The 26,924-nt window shown below is 41.1% G+C and overlaps 2 protein-coding genes across 3 annotated transcripts; one reads left to right on the top strand and one right to left on the bottom strand.

Annotated features, from left to right (window-relative positions):
• Nucleotides 1-8,951: 8,951 nt before the first annotated feature.
• LOC108924098 (nuclear receptor-binding protein-like) lies at nucleotides 8,952-19,199 on the top strand. Its single transcript, XM_018735257.2, has 18 exons — nucleotides 8,952-9,591; nucleotides 10,339-10,664; nucleotides 10,940-11,062; nucleotides 13,108-13,209; nucleotides 13,461-13,550; nucleotides 13,753-13,793; nucleotides 14,032-14,126; nucleotides 14,229-14,312; nucleotides 14,415-14,473; nucleotides 14,711-14,809; nucleotides 15,559-15,691; nucleotides 15,858-15,948; nucleotides 16,084-16,134; nucleotides 16,428-16,563; nucleotides 16,774-16,827; nucleotides 17,273-17,336; nucleotides 17,911-17,966; nucleotides 18,251-19,199. The coding sequence occupies exons 2-18, from the start codon at nucleotides 10,428-10,430 to the stop codon at nucleotides 18,344-18,346; spliced, it is 1,611 nt and encodes a 536-aa protein (XP_018590773.2). The 5' UTR covers nucleotides 8,952-9,591; nucleotides 10,339-10,427; the 3' UTR covers nucleotides 18,347-19,199.
• A 1,674-nt stretch (nucleotides 19,200-20,873) lies between these two features.
• fbxo16 (F-box protein 16) lies at nucleotides 20,874-26,587 on the bottom strand. 2 transcript variants are annotated; one of them, XM_029254082.1, is made up of 9 exons: nucleotides 26,221-26,587; nucleotides 25,891-26,111; nucleotides 25,375-25,410; nucleotides 24,771-24,977; nucleotides 23,877-24,041; nucleotides 23,216-23,433; nucleotides 22,190-22,277; nucleotides 21,764-21,989; nucleotides 20,874-21,253 (listed from the first exon to the last, which is right to left on the bottom strand). In XM_029254082.1, exons 2-9 carry the CDS (start codon nucleotides 25,972-25,974, stop codon nucleotides 21,186-21,188), a joined length of 1,092 nt encoding a protein of 363 aa, XP_029109915.1. In that variant the 5' UTR covers nucleotides 25,975-26,111; nucleotides 26,221-26,587; the 3' UTR covers nucleotides 20,874-21,185. The 2 variants fall into 2 exon arrangements, with proteins under 2 accessions (XP_029109915.1, XP_029109904.1); XM_029254071.1 differs by having other exon boundaries at nucleotides 22,178-22,277; nucleotides 26,221-26,586.
• Between the last annotated feature and the right edge of the window lie 337 nt (nucleotides 26,588-26,924).

Raw genomic sequence — 26,924 nt, 5'->3', positions numbered from 1 at the left:
ATAATTTTGCATATGCCCCAGTTGTATTCATTTTCATTTCTGTTTAATATAAAATGAAGTGTTGCTGTGAGAGGTTTTTTGCTGTTGTTTCGGGCTGCAGACTCTGTGTCCACACATCACACATCATTCTGTCAAATTTTGAACAACTGCTGTGAAATGAACTAGTGATCACAAGCCTCATTATATAGCAGCTTCTTAGTGTAAGCGGAGCCTTAGTACAAACGACACAAATGAACATTTTTATAGTTATTCATTCAGCAGAAACTTTTCCCCAAAGCGAATTGCAATGACTATTAGATTAGTACAGGAATCCCTCATTTTACTGAATTAATCTGTTCCTGAAAATGGTGTGGAAATAAAAAATAAAAATTTTGGCTTCCGAAAGCCTATTTTCCATTACTTGAAAGGGGGAAAAATAATAACATGTTCTCAGCCCATCAAAAAACTGCAAACCAAATTTCCCAAATATCAGTAAAACAGTGTAGAACCCCTTTGTAACCCATGATTTCAGCACAATATAAAGAACATTCACATGCTTACTGCTCGGGGGTATTTCCAACTTTTCTTTTTAACCGATCAGTTCTCCACAGAGGGGAGGGGGCACGGTGACGCAGCGGGCTTGGCCTGTGCCTGCTCTCTGGTGGGTCTGGGGTTCGAGTCCTGCTTGGGGTGCCTTGTGACGGACAGGCGCCCCGTCCTGGGTGCGTCCCCTCCAGCCTTGTGCCCCGTGTTGATGGGTTAGGCTCCGGCTCGCCGCGACCCCGCTTGGCACAAGCAGCTTCAGCAAGTGTGTGTGTGTGTGTGTTCTCCACAAGAGGAGCAATTAACCAAACAGGGATCCGTAAGCATGTCTTGTTTATTGTGAACAGCTTTCTAAAACTGCACAGTGCTGCTAAAATGCACATACATAACTGAAAAACCCACAGCTAAACTGGTAATTGCTCTGCTGTCTTCAGAAATATTCAATAAAATAACACACCTATGGCTGACAGACACTTCAGTGGAATTTCATACACTTCCCATAAAGCCCCACTCTCCTAAAGCAGCATTCTCACATTCCTAACACACCAAGAAAAGGAGATATCTGAATGCAGATGCACCAACTATAGTACATTACTCCCACACAAAACTGCATGACATTCATTTTTTTTTTTTTTTTTTTACATTTATTCATTTAGCTGGCACTATTCTCCAAAGCAACTTACAATGTTGAAGTACTTACAGTTATTTACTCATTTACACAGCTGGGTAATTTTACTGGCACAATTTAGGCTAACTACCCTGCTCAAGGGTACTACAGCCAGAGGAGGGAATCAAACCTGCAACTGCTGGGTAGAGATGCAGTAGCTTTATTCACTTTGCTACCCACTGTCCCTGTTTTAAGACACATTTCAGATAAATTTGGTTATACTGATTTTTTGTTCTGTATATCCAAAATTGGAGATTGTCAGATTCCCCCTCCTCCCCCACCATTCAGCATAATAACATAAATAATTTTTCCATCTCAGTTATTGTACCTTGATGTTTCTTCGTTATTATTGTTGTTTTCATGCTAGCTGTTACTTTCATGTGCTCTTTTATACGTGCAGCATCCTTCACTATCATATTTATAGTCGATACAGGTAAACCTGGTTCATATGCTATAGATGATAATCTTTGTCTATCTTCATACTTCCTTATTATTTTCAATTTTATCTCCAAATCAATTGCAGTACGCTTGCGAGACGGTTCTTGCTTTTCTTCAAGTGCACGTTTACCAGGCATTGTGAATAATGAAAAGGGTAAAAAAACATGCAAAAAAACAAAACACTAACGACAGGAGATGCATTCACGGCTCAAAACATGTGGCTTCCTGCCTTGTCTGGTTACACCAACTTGCGCTCAACGTATTTCAGATGTTTTGCATAAGTATCCGTAAATACTGTGTATGCCGGCAATTTTTTACATAAATCTGAATTTACGTAGGTGCGGTGGTGCAGTGGCGCAGTGGGTTGGACCGCAGTCCTACTCTCCGGTGGGTCTGGGGTTCGAGTCCTGCTTGGGGTGCCTTGCGATGGACTGGCGTCCCGTCCTGGGTGTGTCCCCTCCCCCTCCGGCCTTACGCCCTGTGTTACCGGGTAGGCTCCGGTTCCCCGCGACCCCGTATGGGACAAGCGGTTCTGAAAATGTGTGTGTGTGAATTTACGTAAGCTGAATTTATGAAAATAGAGGGGTGTCTGTACTACCAATAATCAATTCCTCCACTGTACACCAGAGGAACGGAACACTCTCTCACACACTGAGGGCGATTTAGAGGCTTGAAGCACATGCTTTTGGACTGTGGGAGAAAACCCACGCAGGCCTAGGGGGATCATGCAAATTTTACGCAAACTGAGCAGAGATCGAACCCATGCCTGATTATACAGCCCAGATACAGCCCATTACTCACTGCACAACTGCAGCACATTTTTCTTATTGAAAGTGGAAGAGATCTCAGAGGCAGATTGCAGATACAATCCACAACTTTGCAAGATCTGCACGGCAGAGATGGGTAGAAATAATGAGATGGAAAAAGGACGATGAGTCAGTTTTCTTTCCATTCAAAAGCTGTTTCTCTAATCAGCATCAATTGAATATTTTGTTATTGTCACTGTGAAAAATAAACAGCCTCTGGTTCTGCTGTCCTTATGTTGGCTGTGCTTGGCCTCTCCTCCCCCAGGGGGTGATGGACAACAAAACAGCGGATGGCGACATTCCTCACCATGGCGACCACACTGTGCACAGCGTCTCTGTGCTTCACAGGACCCAGGCGGTCCATGGCCCCTCCCAGAATTCCCTTCACCGCAGCATCAGTCAGCTGCTGGACACCCACAACAGGAAGTCAGTGATGGACGATGGACTCTGGGACTCCATGGTGCACGGTTACGACAGCGGAATGGTGCGATGCCTGCAGTGCTACCTAGAGTCTAAACAACGCCACTGTTACATGTCTAGATCAGATGACCTGATGCAGCAAAACAGGAAAAAGAACAGTAAAAATTTATATTGTCTGTCCATACTCATATATTTTCCCCTATTGTGTCTCCCCCAGTTTATGGAAGATGAGGAGTTTGTTGACACCATCAAAGGCTTCAGCACGGTGAGGAAGGAGCACACCATGTTCACAGACACAAACTTGTAGCAGGATGCTGCCTCAGTGCCCACGGTCCATCTGGATGCGGGCTGTAGGTGACCCAGCTGCCTGACCTTTTCTGTCCCCCAGCTCCAGACCAGAACAGTGCTCTCAGAACATGATAATCAGCACATGTTCCTGGGATCCAGTTACATTTTGCTTTGCTTTGCCTTCGCTCAATAGATCGAAGGACACAATTTCAAAATGTCTATTCCCAAAGCATCTGTAGAACTGTCTTCTTCGTTGTGGTCGCTGCTCTGAGTTAAGTGTACTGAAAGCGCTATGATGTATTTATGACGGGGTTGTTCCGGCGCAGAGAGAAAGAGCCCTTGAGGTATCCAGATCCGGCAGCAGAGGAGTGAGACGTTCATTGCCCGGACAGCACACCTTGTATCAGTGATGGAGATCAGTTTGTCTGCTGTTTGCTGTTCAGCCCTGGGGAGCATCTCAGCCATGAATGACGCTGTGATCTATTGTTAAAGTGCAGTCCATGCTTTGATCCACCCTAGTACACAGTAGCAGAAGGGCAATGCATAATGTAGTGGATAGATGTTCTTATCCCTCCTGCTGGTGCAGCACCCTTGAGCAAGGTTCTGACCCTAAAATTAGCCAGGTGTATAAATGGGTAAATAATTGTAGGTAGCTTAATATTACAAATTGCTTGGGAGGAAAGAATCAGCTGAAGGAATAACATCAGATGCACATAACAACTGCTCCAAGATCAAAGAAATATGAACACAATAGAAAGAGTGTTTTTCTGAAAAGACAATCATGCTTAACTCTTGAAAGTTGCTAACGCTGCAGTGATTTTTCAACACGTTTGCTTAATAATTTGCATGAGAAATTTGTGCCTTTTTGGAATGAGTCACTTTGGTCATTCCTGGCTGATTTGGGAACAAGCCAATTTTTGATGTATCACAAATTCATTTTTGTATAAGCTGGCAGTATTATTTTAGAATAAAATGTTATTTGTGTTTCTTCTATTTGGGCAATCATACAAAAGTAGATTGCCAGTTTTTTATGAAACCATACAACAGGATTGCTTATAGATCTTGTAAATATTGTAGCTTGGGCAGATAATGTGAAAAAGGAATTTTTTCTTTATCCTCTTCTTCACTGCCAGCAGATATTTACATTAGTGCATCAAAATACTTAATATGTAATTACAGAGTAAAAATATTAAAATGGTGTCCATCCACTTTTAGCGTTGTGATAGGTTTTAAGCTGTTTTCTTCTTAATTCACTTGTTTTGGGTTATGTTTTAAACAAACAGTTACCTGCAGTCCTTTTAAATCACCTGGAAATTCAGTTTGGTGTTGAATCCCTCTTGTGTATTTTGTAGCTCCTAGTACACAGTGTCAGTGTAACTGTCAGCGCTTCCCCAAAATTACTTAGGCAAGGAACAATGTAACAATACAGATCAAGCTCTATGCCTTTGAATTTATTAAATGGATATCTTTTGAAGGAAATATGTTACATCAATGTCACAGGACTGGTGCTGAAACACGATTAACTCTGGAGATAAAGGTGGGGAGGTCATTTTGTTCAAGGACATTTCTGCAACCAGGCAAGAGTTTATACAAGAACTGCTGAAAATGTACAGTACTGTGCAAAAGTCTTAGGCACTTAGATGTTTCACAAAAATATTTGTTTTAGATGGTTATAAAATGGGGGGGGGGGGGGGTGCGGTGGCGCAGTGGGTTGGCCCGGGTCCTGCTCTCCAGTGGGTCTGGGGTTCGAGTCCCGCTTGGGGTGCCTTGCGACGGACTGGCGTCCCGTCCTGGGTGTGTCCCCTCCCCCTCCGGCCTTACGCCCTGTGTTACCGGGTAGGCTCCGGTTCCCCGTGACCCCGTATGGGACAAGCGGTTCTGAAAATGTGTGTGTGTGTGTGTGTGTGTGTGTGTGGTTATAAAATGTCTTCTGCATTAGTGTCAATGGGAAAGAGCATATTTTAGATTTCCAAGCATTCCTTTTGCAAAAAGTTACAGTATTACAGTAAGGGTTTTGTAAAGAAATAAAGTACAGACACACACACACACACACACACACACACACACACACACAGTCTGAAACCACTTGTCCCGAGCAGGGTCACGGCGAATTGGAGCCTAACCCATCAACACAGGGCGCAAGGCTGGAAGGGGAGGGGACACACCCAGGACAGGACGCCAGTCCATCGCAAGGCACCCCAAGCAGGACTCGAACCCCAGACTCGCCAGAGAGCGGTTGTTGACGATGGATGGTTATTAAGCTTTGTAGGAAATTTATTCATTAAGACCATTATTTTTGGAAGTATTCTCACTTTACAGCTTTTTCCCCAACCAAGTGCCTAAAACTTTTGCACAGTACTGTATAAACAAATAATATACATATTTTACAGCTATATTTTGCATAATAGTTTGGCCAAATGCATGCATACTAATGATGTTTCTTATTTTGATAACTTTTTTGCAACACAGCCGAATAAAAATCCATGAAAAAGAAAATCTCTGACTATATTACTCTTCAACAAAAGAAATAAATTATATATTGTATTGTATAAATGTAAATTGTATGAAATGCATGTAAACCATTAATTCATTTAGCAGACACTTTTCTCCAAAGCAACTTCCAGTGAACTGTATGTAGTGTTTATCAGTCTACACACCTTATTCACCGTGGTGACTTACACTGCTAGATACACTACTTACAATGGGTTACTCATCCATACGTCAGTGGAACACACTCTCTCTGTCACTCACACACTATGGGTGAACCGGAACAGCATGTCTTTGGACTATGGGAGGAAACCCACACAGACACGGGGAGAACGTGCAAAGTCCACACAGACTGAATGGGGATTGAACCCGCATCCTCTGCACCATCTAGGAGCTGTACCACCATGCCATCCATAATTCATTATGAATTATGAATGCTTGCTATTTCCCACATGGTACAACTTTAGTAATGTCACAGATGCAAACAGTGCAGTGGAGCACACCATACTACATTGTACGCATGTGGTTTTATACATGAGTCTATACTTAGTGTCATGTGAAAATCATCTCCTGTAAACAACACATAAGACACCCCACACCACTGCTGATACATGTCAATATATTGCTTATTTTACCAGGTTATAGGAATGATGTAGAATACAAAAACTTTTATTTTAAATTATTTTCTTCATTAGTCATATTATCTAAAGCAAAACTAACAATATCATGTTTATGTTTTCATAATTTAGTGTTTATAGCATTACTGCTAGTCACCTAGGTAACAAAGAAGTATAACTCACATTATGTTTATTATTTATTATTTTGTTGTTACTGTTTCCATTAATTTGCATTCAGTAAGGATGTTCACCCATGAGCTGCCAAAACTGAAGGATATCTGTTCTATATTATGTGTTTTTGGTAGGTCATTAATATGAGTACAAAATAAGGCACTCATACTTTGTCTTTCATGACATGAGAATTTATACAATCTTGCACAGCTTGAAATGTCACTGAGCTCGCAAGTGGCATGCAAGCCATGTAAAGTGCAGCCACAAAGATCCTGAGTGCAGACAACTTAGCCAACTGTCACCCTGAAGAAAGAATTACTGGAGATTATTTATATCTGTGAATCATCCCTGTTCTAACTCAAGAAGAATGCAGAACAAAGACATTTTCAAATGTCTGACCTCTGGCTTATAATATAATACACTGCAAACAATATGATTCTTTCGGTATGTTAAATATAGGAAAAAACATTAAAATAATTAATATAATAGTGTCTACATACAATTATTATAAAGTCTTCCCATTTAGTACAAAAGAGTTTCTGTTAATGAGGCATACAGAAAATGTTTTGGAAAAGAAATTAGATGTGAAAATATTTACGTATATTCATACATTTTCTTACAGCTGAACTGCCCAACCTGTCTCCTTTCTCTAGACGGTACTTCTACATCACCTTACTTAGTAAGGTTACCATAGCACCAACCCCTCCTCCAGCCAGTTTTCCCTGGCCATACACCATGTTCTTAGTCTGGGCTGAGACCAAACAGATTCCTTTCTGTTGTTTTCTTTCCATGACCATGTTAAGAATAAAACTATACTCAATTAGGAATCAAGTAAAAATATCTTCTCAAATCATTTTTTATCGTTTATGTAAGTTAAACGATAGTCTTTTTGACATGACATATTATGGCACAGCCAGTGGAAAACTGCGATATGATCACTCAACCTCTTTAATATTTCTAAAGTGTTATCAATACATATTGTTTAAATACTGTGTCACAAAGCACAATGAATAATTATTAATACTGTGTATAGTTCAACTGCATAAATTTTCCTCAATGAGCCCAACACTCTCGCAGTCCTCACTGACTGCTCCTCAAACGTACTAAAGACATCAGATCTTTTTGAAGCTCTTCAAAAACTTCGTTTTCAGCAAGTCACCAGTTTACAGTGGAATATCAAACCTGTCACTTACAGAATGCACAAAGTCCTGAGGCTCTTTAACATTTAAGTAAACCTCTAAACATATTGTTGTACGTTTCAAACATACTGTACTACTACATTTAGTAAATAACCTCAGTAAATCATGGCAAATGTATAAAACCTGTATGTTTAATCATTTCTTAATATGTTTTAATGGATCACTTCACTACAAGAAATTAGTAAGGTGGTGTAATAACATACTGCATATCCATCCATCGTTTAGGTAACCACCTATCCAGTGGAGGGTTGAGGTGGTCCAAAAATGCCGAAAAGTATAGAATGTGAGGTAGAATACGACCTGGCTGGAAAACCAGGTTATAATTGTACAGAAATATTTTCAATAACGCAGTTTGTATAGTGCTAAAGCAGCCACACTGATTTTTATAGTAAATTAAGATCATATTTACATTTATTCATTTAGCTTACACTTTTAATCCATAGAAATTTAAATATTAAGATACTTACCGTTACCCTGATTTACCCATTTCAGGTGGGTAATGTTACTGGAGCAATTTTTGGATAAAGGATATTACAGCTGGAGGATTATACTGTATATCCGAAGTATCAACTATCTCCTGTAACGGATACAGAATGCTTTAAAATACTGTGGTTAGCACGTATACAAATAGTTTTGTCCCGTGATCAGAAGTGCAGAGACAGATTTGAGATTCATGCGCAATACGGTAAAATCAGCGTGTTACCATCGACAAGTTAGCACACACGCACACATTCTTTACTTATACAAAATATTTCTTATTCATCTCACCTTTCGTTATCTCCCTGCAGAAAGAATAAAAAATCATTATTATCCCAAAGTATATGATCTAAAACTACAAATAATATTACAAATTTGAAATGCTCAAATCAAATGTGTTGCAGTAGTAGTAGGTTTCGTTTTGTTCTTTCTTTTCATGTATGTTTCAAATTCCATGTTGTAACATTTTCTTATTTCGAATATTTTGTCTTCTACTTCCCATAAATATTACAGCAAAATATCTTTGAAAATGTATGCACGAAGTTTCTTTTAATATGGAGACAACTGTCTGGAAACGCCCCTTCCATTTGTCGTCGTTGTAGTCACATTTTGGCCCTGGTAACTGATCCTGGATCAGTCCTGTCATTTAGCTCCTTGTCATGTACTACGAATAGGGGAGGCGGGCCTGATAACAAATCAGATGTTAAAGCCGGAAGGCTCTGAAAGTAGCCAGAGTCCTCTTTCACTGCTTTGTATCCGGCCCTCTGTTTTTTACGTTCGAGGTTGTCTTTAACCAATCATGACGTCGAAGTCCAAGAGCTCGGGATTTCATTGGCTGTATTACGAAGCTCGTCTTTCTCACGCCGATGAATTTAGCAGGGGAATGGCGCTGCTCTGTACATTTAACAGTCGCCATTGTTTGCTTTTGTAGCTTATGATAGGCGACGTACTTTGTCGGCATATTGTGGTTACGGAGTTTGTCTATTTTTGGGAAAACAGTGTTTCAAAACCTTATGTGTGTTACAATTTGTTGTAGCTAATTAGTCTGTCAGTAGGTCGAGCATCCGAACGAGAGAGCGCCGCAGCTCAGCTAACTGTTAGCTAGTTTTATTCTTTAACTTAACCTACAACATTAGTGAGACTACTGTGAGAGGTGCGCGAACGAGCCGGCGTTAAAAGTGTAATTCCTAAATTGCTTGTCTGTGCGTCACAAAAAAAAAAAAAAAAAACTTGAATCAGGTGACCTTGAAGTAACCAAAAGAGGAGAAAAGAGCCGGCGGTGTTCACACACACAGTGTGCCGTGAGGTGAGGAGGACTTCCTGGAACTGTGTTCGAACTGAAGTCAAGTGGACAGTCGACCGTCCTTCTGGTTCTCTGACTGCCGGTCCGACGGCTCCCTGTGTCTGTCACCGGCGTTACAGCCGCAGGAACGGAGGTTTGACTGCGGCGCCGGACTCCGGAGCTGCTAAAACTTCGCAGCTCGGTCGTATTCGCTGAGGTGAGTTTAAGAACTGGCAGTGCTGGCTTCCTGGCCACATTATTATAATACCGTACGTCTCTCGCGCTGCTGCGGCCCGCGAGCTGACAGCTGTCGCGCGACGAGGACGAGGCGCTCCAGTTCCCGCCAGCTTCTCGTGGCACACTGTGGGCGCGGGTCGCTTCGAAGGGCGCGAGGTGCTTAAGTGACGCTGAATGTAAATATGGTAATTACTGTCTGTGAGTCCAAGGGGGGGGGGAAGGGGAAGACTTCCAGAGCAAAAAAAAAAAAAAAAAGTTTTCGCAATTAATCACAGCAACAACTGATGAATTAGAAGTGTTCCTTAGTGGTGTTGTGGAAAAACTTACGCGCTTGGCTGAAGGCTGGTAACACTTTGTAGTTCTCGTTTTACATTATTTATTATTTTAGCTGACGCCTTCAACTTTAAATTTAAGACTTAAGTCTTGATTCCCAATATAATATTCAGTTTTGCTAGTTGATGACTGTTGCAGTAAATTCACTGATTTGGCTCAACTGATAAATCTCATATCAGTTGAGTCAAATCAAATGAATTTAATTACTTACTGCACATATCAGGATATATGAAAACTGATTTTTTTTGGTTTAATAACACAAAATGTGTGAAAAGGGGTCTCAAGGATTTGTAAAAACGTTGCAGTTTTGTTTTCAGTGCTAAATATTTTTATATATTGTGTACTTTTAATCTTTCTTTTACAATTACATTTAAGTGTGATATCTCTTTTTCAGCATTTACCAACCTCAGAGCAAGAGTGGGGAGGGTGCTTTTGGGTGGCTTCAGAACAGAGAGGAGGTTTGGCAGAGAAAGACCAGAAGCGATGTCGGATGGTGACGGGAGATCCGTACCTGTCCCGGGCCTGGATGTCAGGTCTGAGTCAGGGGCTTCTGCCACAAGCAGTCAGGGGGTCTCCTCCATGTCCCCGCCTGCATCTGCTGTTGCCCAGGGCCCCTCCGCATCTGCTGCTGCCACAGAGGATGAGGAAGAGGAGAGTGAAGATGAGTCAGAGATCCTTGAAGAAAGCCCCTGTGGCCGCTGGCAGAAACGGAGGGAGGAGGTGTGTCTTTGGAATTGCCCTTCTGTTCCTATGTTCACCTGTGACAGAAAAGCCAACTAACCTCTGGTTTAAATTGCAACATTGTAGCAATTAATTGGGTAATGTGTTCAAGTGATTTACATCATTTCAATGCTCTAGCCTTTTATCCTTGTACCTAAATTTCTGAGGTTAATATGTTTCATCCTGCACTCTTCAGAATAGGGAAATGTGCCAAAGTACAGCTTTTACAACTTAAACATGTCCATTTAAACATATTGTTTGTTACTTGTTACAAGGTGAACCAGCGCAATGTCCCTGGGATTGATAGTGCTTACCTGGCCATGGATACAGAGGAAGGTGTGGAAGTGGTATGGAATGAGGTCATGTTCTCAGAAAGGAAGAACTTCAAACTTCAGGAGGTGAGACATGTTATAGCTGTGGGAGGAGGAGAGCCTTCTCATCTACCTTCCTGTTTGTGAGATCATGCCATGAGTTGGTCTGTGTGCTGGTATACATGCATTCTTCCTTTAATGTGAATTTGTCATTTAAAGGAGAGAGAGAGAGAAGGTGTGATCCTGTTGAACTTGGAATTGATTTGTTCAGGTATATTCAAAAATCTCTGCTAACAGCTTCAAATATGAGAAGCAAGGTTGTATCATAGTGTCATAGATATTGGGAAGCATTTGGGGCGTGTCAGTCTACCTCATGCTTTGTCATTGAGTTTTAGTCAGTATTGCTCATAAAAGCACTAGAGAACAGCAGTGAGCTCAGACCAGAACTATAGTGAAGGATTATCAGAGCTGTGAAAGGAGAAATTGTGATTCTTCCCCAGAGATCACAGCTAACCTAATAACTGTATTGTTCTATGTTTCTAAGATAACCAGAAAATTCAGGAGAAAGCTCCTCAAAGTGTACTGTGTGGCCAGGGTTTAAGTGGGGGGTCTCATCTCTGTGTGGTGTATTACCCTTCCGCACATGTAAGCTCCTCACACAAAGTGCTTAAACCAGATGCAGCCAAGTCCTACCTCAAGCCTGTACAATGCTCCCTGTGTGTTAGGTGTTGGATGGGATTGCTATGAACACCAAATCTGTCTTAAGGCCTGAACTTTGCCCTTCTGTAAATATTTTGAACAGCACTATGAACCTCCATAATTTACAAATGGTGTCGTGCATATTCATTATTATTTACTTGCACATAGCATTCTTTATATGTTCGTTTAAAGTAACTGCTCTGAACTAGGTCAGTGTGTGAAATGTTTTATTTATTTTTCCATTTAACCATAATTTGCATTTTATTAGATCCAGTACTGTCAGTATTAAAAAAAGGCCATTAAACTTACTATGAACTTGTAGTAATCTGGCCTGGTTTTTAGGTTTTCCATGGCAACAGACTGATATCAGCAACACTGATGTTTGCTTGGTTGTTTTGTTCTTGGTTCCTTGATGACTCCTGGAAATCAAGAAAAAGTAGTGGGGGTGAGGGGGAATAACAAAGATGACAAAATGTCTAATTCAGTTCATTTTAAGTTTCACAGGGTTGGAAATAAAGAAATCTTTGTCTGAAGAAAAGTTAAAAGAAATGTAATGTCCTGGAAGTGTGTGTGTGTGTGTGTGTGTGTGTGTGTGTGTGTGTGTGTGTGTGTGTGTGTGTGTGTGTGTGTGTGTCCCTCCTGTCTTTCTGCCATATGTTTGATCAAGTGACATGCTGCAGCACCATCTGTTCAGCACAAGGCAACTACTGCAGCTAGTTAATGAGCTAAATCCTAGTTTTATTCTGAGTCCTTTGTGCTGAAATTTGGTTAGAGGCCTGTTATTCACTAAGCTTATTTACTGCCCTGTGCTTTAACAACATCACCTGTGTTCCAAACCCTGAATTCTTTGAACCATATATCAGTATTTTGTGATGCAGATAGCATTGCTTTTTGTGAGCTGTTACTATAGTACATACTTTTAGCCTTGTAAAACACAGAAGCACATTCCCAAAATGCCTTCGGACATGAACTGGCTCATTCTTGTTGAAGCAACTCATCATTTAGACTTAACTAAATAATAGGAAAATTTATTTTGAAGAAATGGAATGGCATTTATTCAGGACTGATAATTATAATGTAATTATAAGTGTTGCATGGTATATTGTAGTTTTTTCTGAATATTTGAACTTCAAATAGTTTTGTGTATGTTGCTGTTACATATGCATGATAAAAAGCACTTGATTTGATATGAAGTCATGGCTAATTGCATCTCATTTCTCACTGTAGGCTGCTTATCTTATGTTGCTGGAGTCTTGTGGGCTTAATTACATCTGTATAAAATTGCTATATGTATGTTCTCCTTTCATATAAACTTTGAAGAATATGGAAGAGAGAATATTAAAATGTTTGGTAGCATGAAAAGTGATGCAATAAAGCTTTTTTTTTTTTTTTTTTTTTTTTTTTTTTCCCCTCCCTCTTTCTTTCCCCAACAGGAGAAGGTCAAAGCTGTGTTTGACAATTTGATCCAGCTGGAGCATGCCAACATTGTGAAATTTCACAAGTACTGGGCAGATGTGAAGGAGAACAGGGCCCGAGTATGTCAAGCTTCTATGAGTGTTTTTTAAATGCCAGTTATGTACATTAGAATCAGAGCATTGCTCTCTCGTTGCCTGTCTTTTAGTATAAATCATTTTTCCCCTGTTCTATCTGTTCTTCATTTTACTTAATCTTCCATGTCTTTGGGTCTTTATCAGCATAAACTGACTTTGGTGTGAATGTGGTACCACACAATAAAACTGTTGTGCTTAAATATTTAATTTATTGGCATTTTTGTTTCTCCATTTAGGTTATCTTCATCACAGAATACATGTCTTCTGGAAGCTTGAAGCAGTTTCTGAAAAAGACGAAAAAAAATCACAAAACTATGAATGAAAAGGTATGCATGTTGTTTCACATTCACATATATTAGGCACTGGTAATGTCTTTGTATGTTACATAATTATGTAGTTACTTATTGAACAAAATAAAGGATTGATTCTGCAGTGAACCTAGTTGGAGGTAAACAGTCTGGAGTCTTACACATTTTTATAACTTATGAGTTCAGAAGTAACTCATTACTCCCGCTGTGGTTTTTTTAGGCCTGGAAGCGATGGTGCACTCAGATCCTGTCTGCGCTCAGGTTCGTCTGACTTCTAGACTCAAATACTACAGGCTTCCTGGAAATTTAGCTGTAGAAGCTCTCCATAGATTTTTTTTTTTTCCTCCTCCCCCCCGACGTGATTCAGATTAAGTTTGAACTCCGTTTTCTGCAAAACTAGCATAACCTGCAGCCTTTGGCCTAGACTGTTCACATTTTGTATGAACTGTCTTTTCCTGAGCAGATGTAAGAGATTCTTCCCTCTGTGCTTTGCTTTCAGTTACCTCCACTCATGTGACCCACCCATCATACATGGAAACCTTACTTGTGACACCATTTTCATCCAGCACAATGGGCTGATCAAGATTGGCTCAGGTGGGCTACTTAACATTCTAAGAAATGGGCTAAGCAAGTGAAAATCAGGGCATGGTGATTTACTGTGTCCTAGTACTGAGAATACCTTCCTGTTCCTCGCAGTGGCTCCCGACACTATCAACAACCATGTCAAAACCTGTCGGGAAGAACAGAAAAACTTGCACTTTTTTGCACCTGAATATGGAGGTTGGCTTTTTTTTTTAATAATAAAAACTTAATAAATTTAGTTGTTTTTAATTATTTAATGCTGTGAAGTGTAAGGAGTCTTTTTTTCTTTTCTTTTTTTAGCTGTAGCTGATGTCACTACAGCAGTTGATATTTATTCCTTTGGAATGTGTGCATTGGAGGTGAGAAATCATAAAACGGGTTGACAGCAGTGTAGTGAAATATCTGAAAAGCCACTGGAGAGAAATTAAAACATTTTTTTCTCCTCCTTTAAAATCTTTTTTTTAAATGTGCCTAGGGCACTGCTTCACACTCCCTGCTAAAAGTGGAATCTGCTGTAAATGTCAGTAGATGTATACTTGTAGGACAGAAAGAATGAAGATGGTGTCCTTTATCTAACTTTTGGCCTAATTTTACAGATGGCTGTGCTTGAAATTCAGAGCAATGGAGAGTCCTCTTATGTATCACAAGAAGCTATTATTAGTGCCATTCATTCCCTGGAGGACCCTTTGCAACGAGTAAGCATTCTTTCCTTGTTTCTGTCAAGACTGCTATTGGATAAAGATTCAAGTATCATTTATTAGTTTTATAGTGCCATGGTATGCTTGTGCATTTTTTTGAATGTGGAATTGGACTTTTTCACAACTCTTTATAAGTATCTTTCATTATTTATTTCGCCAATGTGTGCTTGTGTATGTGTTTTGCCTTTTTTATGCTTACCTCTACCTGAAGCGGCCATTCTTGTTTGAGAATGTCCAACTTGGTAATTTTGCTTTTATACATTAAGACAAAAAACCAAGTTGGGATACATTACAAAAAATTACTTATTGTTGAGCTCTGTAAGTGGATCCATGTTCTTTTGTACAATTTTAGATTACTTGGCTGGTTTGCCTGGGAGGGGGAGCTTTAGTAGGTCTGAGACAACTGGTTGCATACACGTGATAAACAGTTTTGCTGGCATTTTGAGAACAGTTGCCGGTGCATACGACGCACAATGGGATAAACAAACTGCATTAGAAAGATGGGTGAAACTTTTTACTTTTAGTTTTTGAAAAATCACACCCTAGTCACAGTATGAAAACTCACCCTTTGCAGTATTGCCTAGGCTGTACTCAGGAATGACACAGATAGGGGGAAATGCATACCCAGGAGATGTCAGTGGACTTCTTCTACAGGAAGAATCTGGCTTTTCCAACCTAACTATTTTAAGATGACTCAAGCAAATGTTAAATGGTGTGTACAATGTTAAAGTGTGTGTATATCCTAGGAGTTCATTCAAAAATGTTTGGAGGCAGACCCCTTGAAGCGGCCCACGGCTAAGGAGCTGCTGTTTCACCAAGCCTTGTTTGAGGTGCCGCAGCTCAAGCTGCTGGCCGCACACTGCATCGTCAGCCATCAGCGTAAGTCTTCCTTTGGCAGACATACAACAGTCATGTGGTTATGCTCACGCAAACGGAACGCTTGCACCCTAGTTGGTTTCTTGCCTTTTGTTTTTTTTTTTTTTTTTTTTTTTTTTTTTTTTGTTGTTGTTTCCATATCCTCACAAGTTTACACCCTCCCTTTTAGATATGATTCCTGAAAATGCCTTAGAAGAGATCACCAAGAATATGGATCCCAATCTTGTGATAGTAGAGTTCAAGGAAGGGGTTCAACTGAAGTAAGTGTGTAATTGTCAAAATAGTTCATTTCAGTTTGTCTAAATTATGCAAATACCTGGATGACTGAAATGCCTACATTTAAGAAAAGTTGTGCGGTACAGTTGAGTTTGTTTGTGATTTTGATTCATCTTTAGGCTTTCCCAGTTTCCTGCACTAGAGTTAGACAAGTTTCTGGAAGATGTGAGGTGAGTCACAATCTGGCAGCATGACCATTTGATCTTGACCACTAGATGGCAGCAGGTGGCTGGGAATAGTTGGACACCTCTTAACGGCACCTAATTTGTGACGTATTAAAAGGTTTTTTTTTTTTTTTTTTTTTTTTTTTTTTTCCTCCCCCCACTCCATCATAATCACATTTATTTGCTAGTCCAGTGCTCAGAATAATATTTTATCAGCAGCCCTTCCTAGACTAGTTCTGCTGCTTCTATCATGTTGAGGAACCAGTGTTAAAAGCAGATCACATGCTTATTCTCCACAGAAATGGAATCTACCCCCTCACAGCTTTTGGAATGCCCTGTCCACAGCAGCCACAGCAGGAGGCCGTGACATCTCCCATCATTCCCCCCTCTGTGAAAACCCCAACACCAGAGCCTGCAGAATTGGAAACCAGAAAGGTGAGTGTCTGGACTGGAATGATATCTGTAGAGAACTTATACTATAAGATTTTCACTTTAGCTGCAGTTTCCATTTTGATCTTTAAGAAATTTTATTAGTTATTTTACAGTTATCAATTTGTCTTTAGAACATACTTTTCTTATTCTGAGTTGTCTCTTTGAAGAAGCTGGGTCATTAACTAGAAAGCATTAAAATGCATATCTTTTCAGGTTCTTCAAATGCAGTGTAATATTGAGCCAGTAGAAGAAGGGGCCAAACATCATGTAAGTTTGGGTTCAGTGAACACATTATAGGGTTGTCTAGGGGAACTCTGGTCAGAATATGCAGTAAAATATGCTTTGGTGTACCTCTACTAGTAGCATAGTCTTCAGTGATTTCAGGTTAGGCTCTGGACTGCCAAGCTGTTAACAAAAGTGAGTTTCTGTTATGCTGACTTAGTTTTATGATCTTCTGCCTTTTTTTCATGGATTTTTGTATTTGGTTTGCAGGATGTTTACTTTGATCAGTATCGAGATGTATGTAAACATCTCGACTTTTTCCTCCCTTTGGATAATTATTCAGTCAAACTTCAAATCCCAGCAACACATTAATGTTTAATAAATGTAACTTTATGTTCAGTGAGTAAAGAGTGTGTAGTATGCCCTTTTAAGGGATATGCAAATACCTGTGAAATGCCAAAATTAAATTAGCCTTCCATTGCTTTCACAGCTTACATTGCTACTGAAACTGGAAGACAAGTTGAATCGGCATCTAAGCTGTGACTTGTTACCAAGTAAGTATTTTGTGATTGTGTCAAGATTGACTTAACATTTCACATCCTCAGCAACTCTGTCATTTACACGTGGTGGGCAGCTCAACTGGTAGTAATAGCATAGGCACAACACCAAGGTGTTTAGTCCCAGGGAAACACAGTTCTGGCCACTCCCCAGTCTCTGTATGTAGGAATGAAAATGTGTCCAAATATGCAGTGCAAGCAGCTGTGGGAGATGGAACATGTCCTCAAGGTCAGGGAATAACTCAGCTTGGGGCTTGCTATCTGCAGATAGTCAGGTGTTGTGTATAAACACAGTTGGTGAGTGCAGCAGTGTTCTCATCCTTCATATTAAGTCATTATCATGATGGGTAAAGTCACAGATTTGTAGCCCATAAGGTTGCTGGTTCAAGTCACAGTAGGGTCCTTGCTATTGTATCTTAACCTAAATTCTTGCAGTAGCATGTGCTATATAGTGGATATCATCTTTCCAGTCAGCTCAGCAAATAAGGATGCATTTAGCTGTTTGTTTACTATGTAGTTGTGCAGAGACATACTGATGTGTTTTTCACAGTGTGAGTTATGCTCTGTCTAGATGAGAATGTACAGGAACTGGCCATGGAGCTTGTTCAGCTGGGCTTCATCAATGAGGTAAGGAAATGTGTTGTGTTGTGCATTTAACACAGTACATTATTGGGTACAGCTGCCATGTTTTAATTCCTACCTGTGACTGAGATGTGTAAATTATACATAAGGTTTGTCCACTGGTAAATGTGAGTGGTTCTGTAGGGATTTATGGCATTTTCAGGAACTTTTTTAAATGGGGGAAAATAAAATGATGTACACAAAGTGGTGTGACTGATCTGTTGGCATTTAGACAAAGTTCTTCACTTACTCTACCCCTCCAAACCTTCTGTTTCATCTTTTGGCCCCAGGGGGATCAAATGAGGTTGGCCTCTGTCATGGAAGAAGCCTTCAACAGATTTTACCACCGTAATGGCTCTCTGAACCCAGTCACTGTGTCCTCATAGCAGACCTGGCACACAGCAGCTGGCCACCATGCCCTTATCATTCTTCTACAGCACTGGACTCTGCTTTGCTCATGTAATGAACCTGGAATATGCTTGCAGAGACACCACAGGGGGAAGGGGTAGTTGTATGGCTTGGAGAGGAAAAACTCTCACTGGGGTCATACTATTATATTATCTCCCACCCCATGTCAATTTCTGCTTCTGTTCTTTGAAATGAAAGTCAAACACATTCTCATTGTCAGTATTATCAGCTGTATTTGAAAGCTTTTCTTGTGTCTGTGCAACGGTTCGGCAGCTGTATGAACGCAAACACAGCCTTGTGCTCTCTCGTCCTGCTAGTACTGCACGCTGCCTTCCGTGTGCCATGGGCGTCCGTTTCAGTGTCCAGCACATGTGCTTATGTTCTCTCAACTTACATTTCCCACCACCCTCAATTTCTGGTGGATTTTTTTTTTTTTTAAAGCAGCTGGACAAAGATGGGTTCCCCCCCCCCCCCCCTTTCTTCTCCTTCTGTATGAACAAAAAAGGTTTACCGGGGTTCTAACATGCACCCACTGATGCTGAGCCAAGACTGTGAAAGGGAGAGGAGCGCAGGCAGAGTTGATAGAAAATATGAAATTGATTTTTATCTTTCTTTTTGTGATCCATTATGTGCTGCAGATGTTTCAGCTCAAAAATAGCAGTTTTTTTGTGAATGTATGCTTCCAGTTCCTGAATGGCCGTTTCTGAAAAAAGGCACTTGACCATTATCAATTTCCAACGTTAAATGTTTTTGCACAAAGTAAAAGCAGTTTCATTTCAGTTAAACTTAATCCCAGACACTTAAAGTAGTCTCCCATTTTTTTTTTTTTTTTTTTTTTAATCAGCTAATTCTGTTTCCTGTATGTTCTTTACTAAGAAACTGCATATTAAATGCCTATATAGAGTATTTAAAGTTTGGTTTTGCACAGCAACCTTGGTGCATTAAATAAACCTCAGTTTTATGGTTTGACAGATACTGACAGTCTTGAATTTTTTTACAAACTTTATACAGATTTATGACCATATTGACAAAGTGCTTTTTTCAGTAAACGACCACAATAAGTGAATATGTCCATTCCAAGGGGGTATGTGGAGGTCAGATGTTACATGATGGTACAACTTGATGCTGTTATGTGTATCAATTGTGAAAAGACCATGCCATAAAAGGAAAACAAAAGTACTCCTGCCCCTTCATAAAGTTACTCAAGGTGTTACGTTTATACCAAAGTTATGAAGGCATTACGGCTACTCCTTCACCCAGTTGATAAGTAGGTCAATGTTTCTTACCTTATGTCATTTTTCAGCCGAGCATATCGCAGAAATTTACCCACTTTTATGAACTAAATATGGGTATTGCAGGAACACTCCATTAAGGAGGGGAAAAATTAGCATATATACAGTGGTTGAAATGTAAATGGATGCATTTGCATCTTGAGTTGAAACTTGTAACCCGAATTCAAACTGCCCGTCACATGAGGAAACTTTTTTTTTCTTTCCCTTCGGAATGGAGACGGTTGTCAGAAGAAGATACCAGAAAATAAACAGTGGTTTCTAATTTTGTAGATGACTTCTTAGATATCTACTACAAATGATATTTTATGTGTTTGAGTTATTTCCTTTGCCAGAATGAAACATTAAAAATGAACTTCTTTCTACTACAACCAGAGAAACTCCAGCACAGAAGTGAAGACATTTCTACAATTTATGGATGCATTAACCAGATTAAAGGTGTACACCGAAGTTTTTACTGATATTCCACGTTTTGTTGTTTCCACTTTGTTTACCTATTTGCCGTTTTGAGACATCCTTTACACTGCTAGTTGCATTAGGTTTTTTTCCTCCTCTCCCCTCCCCCATCAGTACTGTTATTCTTTGTCCAGAAGGAAGTGCATGTATTGGCTATGCTGACGGACATACGAGGTGGGCCGAGTCTGTATGCATCCTTAGTTTCACTGGACATATTTTGTAACTGCTTCTAACATTTTGGGGAGTCTCCAATTTTCATTTTGTAATATTGGAGTAAATGTGAAATCTAAAGCAGCTTCCACCCCTTCTCTGTAATGTTTATTTACGACAGTGCACAGTCATTTTGATTTGTTCCATACTTAAAATGTACAGAAATCATAATTCAAAATCACTTGCTGTACCAGTCTTACCTTGACTGTGTTCAAAGCAACAAAAAAAAACACCCAGAAGAGGCCCTGAGAACAAATGGAAGACTTTGAATGACTTGACCTTGTGTTCTATAAGGTGATAATTGGCATTTAGGTCACACTGAACATATTTCAAAGGGTTGTTTGTAATCCAGAGTAGCAAAGGGTGTATTAAGAACAGGGCCTTGTAACCTGAATGTTACCAGTTAAGATTCTACTATTGACCCTGCTGTTGCATCTTTGAGAAGGATATTTACCCACAGTAAGGTATGGTGCTGTATAATAACTGGGCAAGTTTGACAGTGTCTAAGTGATAAAATAAGTGCTTGAAACAGATCCGAGCATTGCAATTTAAAAGTATTTATTCAAATTGCATTATGCAATAAAATTTGACAATCTTCATGCTTTTATCTTTGCTGTTAAGTATTTTAAATACAGTGGTGACTGCTGCAGAGCAATATTACTCTGCCAAAATTGGACTGTTTACTATATAACCTCAACTACTCTGCCAACAGTAGGAGATGAAGCTTATGAAACTATACACTTCCCTGGCGTGTTCATGTGTCTTTTACTAAAACCATATATGGCCGTGTTGGACGTTACCCTTTACGTTTGGCCCGACATCTATGGGTAACGGAGGCTTCGTTGGAGGACCTTGACAGGATTCAGTGCGCTTCCGATCCCTGTTCCAAAGGAGGGCTCTTCCAGGATTGTCCTTCAAACAAGGGCACCGCTGCAGGTAAACGGACATCTCTTACACTGTGCTGTGTGTACATTTCTGTAATTTATATCACAGGCTCCTGTGTTTGAGGGGGATCTCATGTCTCCAGACTTGTACTGCAGTAGCTAGTTAAAAACTAAAAAGGCTTTGTTTTAGACAGAAAAGTAGACCATAAATGCAATGAACATCACTGCCTTATAGTTGTTTTAAGCAGTTTGATAGATTAGCTGCTGGGGACAGCTGGTACCGTAGTGGCCCCAAAGGTCATAGGTTCAAATCCCACCTCCAGCTTTAGTACCCTTGAGCAATGTACTTACCCATTTACTGGAACAATTTAGGGTAAATAATTGCAAGTAGCTAAATGGAGAAAAGCATCAGATAAATGAATAAACATAAATGGACAGGGGTACGAAAGAACACAGTAAAGTGTCATGGGTAAAAGCTGTCTAGTTTCTAAACCCTTTTACTGTTTGATACAGCAGCAGATTGACTAAACAAGGAAGCTACAACATTTATCCTTACATGGGCTGCTTCTCTGTGAGCGCTGGGATGCCTTGAGGCCTTTCGCACTCATTCTGGGTACGGCCTGCCTTGCTGGACCCGGTCTTATCCCAGCATTCCACTGGGGTCTCTGAGCCAGCTTCTTAGCAGTTTCCTTCGTGATGGGGTACTCTTGGGATCTGAGTGTGGCCCAGTCTGGCCTCTTCTGCCTCTGGTGCCCAGGGTTCAGCTCAGGAGACAGAAACATCTTTGAAAAGACATTTGCAATGGCATTTTAACTTTTTTTTTTTTAAATCCTATCACAAAAGAATAGGTTGTGAACCACAAACTTCACAATTTCTGTGCCGCTAACTTCTGTGTTTTCCCTGGATTTCTGCATCAGGGTTGATTTAATCTCAGTGTTATAAGGTCATGTTTGTAATTCTTGGCTCTTACAAGTGATTTAACCTTGCGTAACTTGTACATGGAGTCAGACAGCGGTTTCCTCTTGATGATTTCTTGGTTCATTATGGTGCTGCTATTCTTCTTAGTGTGTCTGCAACAGAAGTGATTAGAAGCACTTGCATAAATCCAATTTCTCTGTGACAGTCCTTTCATTGCTATTCAGTGTATAAAAGGTTTGACTTTGGTCTTGACTTTGAGCCCCATTACACCTTGAGATGTTTTGGACCTCACCTCATTATATGCATAAAAATGGCTGCTACGGAATAATGACCTCTGGAATATTGTGTGCTCCAGTGAAGGTCAAATATGAAATTGCCTTTTTATGTTTCAATAGCATTAAGTATTTAAAATAAGCTTAAATTCCAGAATATCCTATCATTTATAATTCTTGGATGAGAACAACCCAGAGGTCCTGCAGGAGCATCAAAGCTCCTGGGTTGGGGGTCTGGATGTGGCATGTTCTCCCCATGGTTTCCTCTGGGTGCTACGCTTCCCCCTCACAGGCCAAAGACACACTCTGTGTGTGTGTGTGTGTGTGTGTGTGTGTGTGTGTGTGTGTGTGTGTGTGTGTGTGTGTGTGTGTGTGTGTGTGTGTGTGTGTGTGTCCTCTGATGGACTGGGACCCTGTCCAGAGTGTACCCTCCATCATACCCTGTTTCCTATGGAATAGGTTCTGGACTACTGTGAGAAGCTACTGTATTTTATATATTTAAAAATCAAAAAAAAAACCCTACATATCTTCAGTAAGCACTTGGTAATACTGACATGTGCACTAACCCCACTCTGCAGGGTTTCCTTTTTAGATTTTTTCCCCCCCCAAAATTGAACCCTCTCCCAATGTTTTTTTTTTTCCCTTCAGTATTGTTGGCTTTTATTCTGCCACTGCAGAATGACGATGATTTCATGTTTATTTTATGATAATGTTGCACTATACAGTTTACCATGTAAAACCTTATTGCAGTGCACAGTGTGGTACAGCAGCGAGCGACACCAACAGGCTTGGACCGCCAGCGGTTCACGTATACCTACAGGAATCGGGTCTGAAAGATGGGATCATCGTTCTGCAGGTAGTTGAAGCGCAGGGTGTCTGTAGGATGTCTGTCAGAGTCCCTCCAAGGTGGAGGGTCTTTCCTCTGGGTTTCTTTCCCTCGTTGCTGCACCCCTCTGTGGCAACTTTCCGTCAGCTTCTCCCCCTCGCTGCCGATCACTTTAACGTCTGGAATCACAAACCCTTGCTGGGAAGGGGACTGATCCAAGACAAAAGAGAGGAGACTGGTTTGGGTCAAACTTCCCACAGCATTGTTTTCCGCACAAACAACAGCTCAATTTCTATTTTGATAGTGTATATAAGTGTATGTGACACAGTCAATAAAATCTAAGACTGGTTGCTGTATGACGCTGTTGTGATTGCAACAGATCTATTATACCATTACATATAAGACGCATGCGCTGAAGGCTCGCAGCAACAGCAGCGTCATGCTGCAGCCAGTTCTAGAATTTGACTATGCCATTTATGGATAACATACATTACAACGTTAATTTTGTGACCCAGTTATCAAACAGTATATGTGTAATGCTCTTAGGCCAATGATATTTTTTGTTCAATGTGGTGGATGTTGCATTTAAAAAAAAAGAAGCCTCCAGCATGATTCAAATCTGAGAAAAATCCAGGCAGTGAGAGGGGTGTCACCTTTGGCTTTGTGACATGAAGCTGTTGGACTGTCTCAATGTAGTGCCTCTTCCACACAGCTTGCTCAAACGGTGTGGGGGAAAAGTTGATGCACCAACCCAGTCGCAGGCATTTAGGCATCCACAGTTGGTCCAGTTCTACCAGGCTTCTCCAGTGCCAGCTGACCTGCTCAGGTAAAAAATACCGTTCGTTCACACACGCCTGGAGTTGTAACAAAGATAATTTAAATGCTATAATTGTGTGTGTAGTTCTAGTACTGTGTATGAATAAGTAACACACAGAAGCCAACTATAATGATCAGGTCAACATGATATGAGGTGAGAGTGTATTTTATGCAGGTGATAATTTGGCATATTTTTGTTAGTCTGAAATTTTTTGCACCATGTCACATTATATTTTTCCCTGTTTAAAGGAAGGGTAATTTATGACCAGTTTTATGACAATTTACCAGTTGCCAGGAATGTAATGCATTAAGCCGAGTTTAGTGTTTTCAGTGTGTACATTAACCGTTGCTCGGTAATTTTATTTGCAGAATTGGACACGTACGTTTACTCTGGAACAGTAACAGAATATGCAAAAATACTTGAGCAACTGTCTTCGCTCTTGACTTGGGGCATTGAAGGAAACATACCTAAGAATGAAACATCATTTGAATTGTTTTAGGAGACTGAAAACAGTGAGGAACAAGCCAAGGGGATGAAGAAAAACGAGAGAGGCAGAGAAAAGGGTCTTTGGAGAATAGAAAAATAGGAGCGGGGACGTTGAGCTTGGTCCACGCATAGCAGGGGCTATACTTATTTTATAAGACGACAAAAAGTAGAGCAAAGAGGGTGGAGGTTAGGGGAAAAAAAGTGATGGCAACACACTTTGTAGAAGGGAAACTTGTTCACGGACCTGTGCGCATCTACAGAGACTGCGAGGGTCCAGGAAGGAGAAGATGTAGAGGGACACTATTCGAGGCAGCAGCGTGGCGAAGTCCACGGCCTCCTTTGGGACTTGGTCACACGCGTTGTCACGCACGAACCTTAGCTGAGCCACAGTACACCTGCTGAAGAAATCCTGCAGGATCCGCTTGCGCTGGGAGTCCGTCCACTTGTCAAACTAGAGGGACGCAAACAGTAGGCCCTTCTCCTGAGACTGGTCTCCCACGCTACACCACTTTGCAGAGTTGCTTGTCTGAAACAATGTAGATCGGGTCACGGTTCCTACACTTTTACCTGACTGCACCTGGGTGCTCACCAAAGCTTCGTCAGCAGTACAACATGGGTTCAAACCTGGCCATTTCTGATCCAGATGCCACCATCGTACAACTGCCACTTCACCTCTATTTTGCTCTACACTGCTGGCCCAGTTTTAACCTGCTCTAGATGGAAAAATACCTTGACAAGATGTTCAGAGAAGACCGACATCTTGAGGGTCAAACAACCACTTACAGACTGCACTCTAGACTCAGAAACAGTGAGATCTAGACCAGACTGCTAACCAGAAGCTTCCTTACCCATTTTCCAAGAAGTTCTCTCCTCTCTTCAAACACCTGCAGTGAAAGGAAGCAGATAAGTAACCCATTTGAGAACCATAAACCACTTATGTACATGTTACACAGGTAGAGCATAACCATAAAACATAAAATGTGTCTAGTTTAAGAGGGAAGTACAAATATCTGCTCATATGGATTTTCTTTGGCACTCTACATCAGATTAAGAGGGACACCCCCTCTTGAAGACCCTTAAGATCTCTCTGCATGTGTACACTGTTATCGCACACGCGCACTGTCGGAAACTGCTTGGCCCAAGCGGGGTCGCGGCAAGTCGGAGCATAACCCAGCAACAGGGCGCAAGGCCGGAGGGGGGGAGGGGACACACCCGGGACAGGATGCCAGTCCGCCGCAAGGCACCCCAAGCGGGACTTGAACCCCAGACCTACCAGAGAGCAGGCACAGGGCAAACCTGCTGTGCCGCCACGCACCCCCACTACACTGTTGTTTAAAAAAAAAAAAAAAAAGGTGTCACTTTACGTGGTCGTTTGACAGCTGGTGGTTCAGCGGTGTCCATGTGCTCATGGTCGTCCTCATCTTTCTGTTCCTCCAGTTTGCCTTCATTGCAGTGAAATTAGAAGGGGCAGCACGGTGTGTCCTGTTTACAGCTCTTGCCTTCTACGCAGTAGGTTGCTGGTTCGATTTCCACACCTCCCGTAGTACCGTTGATCAAGGTACTCGCCCACAGAATACTCTGCTGTCTAAATGGAGAGATCGTTGTAAAGCAGGATATTAATTATTATTTAACGCAGCGAATCGTCTTGGACAAATGTTTCAGCTGACAAGGTAAACATTTAGCTTTTAACTTACCCTGATGTCGCCAGGCTGTAATGATGATGTAAAGCCCGTTCAGAAAACACGACTAATAATATATTATATCTGTGTGCAAATGATACGTCCGTTTGACCGGATCTTCATTCTCCGCTTCGTTTACCAGTTTCCATACCAACGACATCTGGAGAACACCGCCCCAGCACACCTCCTTCTCCACCTCCACCACCACCATCCGTCCGTGTGTCGCCACTAGCAACGCCGGTGTCAACGTCATCTGTGACACGGGGACGGCGCGCGCGCGCGCAGCTCGCCGGTTTCGCTGCGCGAGCGGGGAGCGCCGGTGTGGAAGCGCGACACATGGAGGACACCTGTCCCTTAGCGCGTCAGCAGAGACTGAGCACACCTTTGCAGTTAATCGACACGAATAAGGCATTATTAACTCAGTGAAACAATTCTTTAAAAATCCGATAGTTAAAATGGCATTTATCAGTTTATCTTCGCTCGACTACTAGCGTCTGAGCTCTTATACCGTTCTCGTCTTGAATACGAGTTTTTGTTAAGAGTCTCGTCGCTGTTCCGTTTCCGAATATCCGTTGAAATAACATTTTAAAAAAGGCTCTTATAAGTAGTGTCCAAGCAAAACGGGTCGACGGATATCGGGGCTCCACGCATAATACTGTCGCGTCTCACAGCAGGTGGAAAAGCCCACAGCCTGCACGTCACAAAAGTGGGATTTATAC

The sequence above is a fragment of the Scleropages formosus genome, chromosome 1 (assembly GCF_900964775.1).
Source record: "Scleropages formosus chromosome 1, fSclFor1.1, whole genome shotgun sequence".
In the NCBI taxonomy this organism is placed as follows: domain Eukaryota; kingdom Metazoa; phylum Chordata; class Actinopteri; order Osteoglossiformes; family Osteoglossidae; genus Scleropages; species Scleropages formosus.
Note: the sequence above shows the minus strand (reverse complement) of the source record. Positions and strands in the feature narration are given on the sequence as shown.

Bases quoted from the DNA above. Each gene is read 5' to 3' on its own strand.
- LOC108924098 (XM_018735257.2), top strand. From the start codon at position 10,428: ATGTCGGATGGTGACGGGAGATCCGTACCTGTCCCGGGCCTGGATGTC. The intron at 14,810-15,558 runs GTAAGCATTCTT...TGTATATCCTAG, and splicing joins TGGAGGACCCTTTGCAACGA to GAGTTCATTCAAAAATGTTT. The intron at 16,828-17,272 runs GTAAGTTTGGGT...TTGCTTTCACAG, and splicing joins AAGAAGGGGCCAAACATCAT to CTTACATTGCTACTGAAACT.
- fbxo16 (XM_029254071.1), bottom strand. From the start codon at position 25,974: ATGAAGGCAAACTGGAGGAACAGAAAGATGAGGACGACCATGAGCACA. The intron at 24,978-25,374 runs GTAAGGAAGCTT...GCGTCCCTCTAG, and splicing joins GAGAACTTCTTGGAAAATGG to TTTGACAAGTGGACGGACTC. The intron at 22,278-23,215 runs GTAGGTATACGT...CTTCTGTTGCAG, and splicing joins ATCTTTCAGACCCGATTCCT to ACACACTAAGAAGAATAGCA.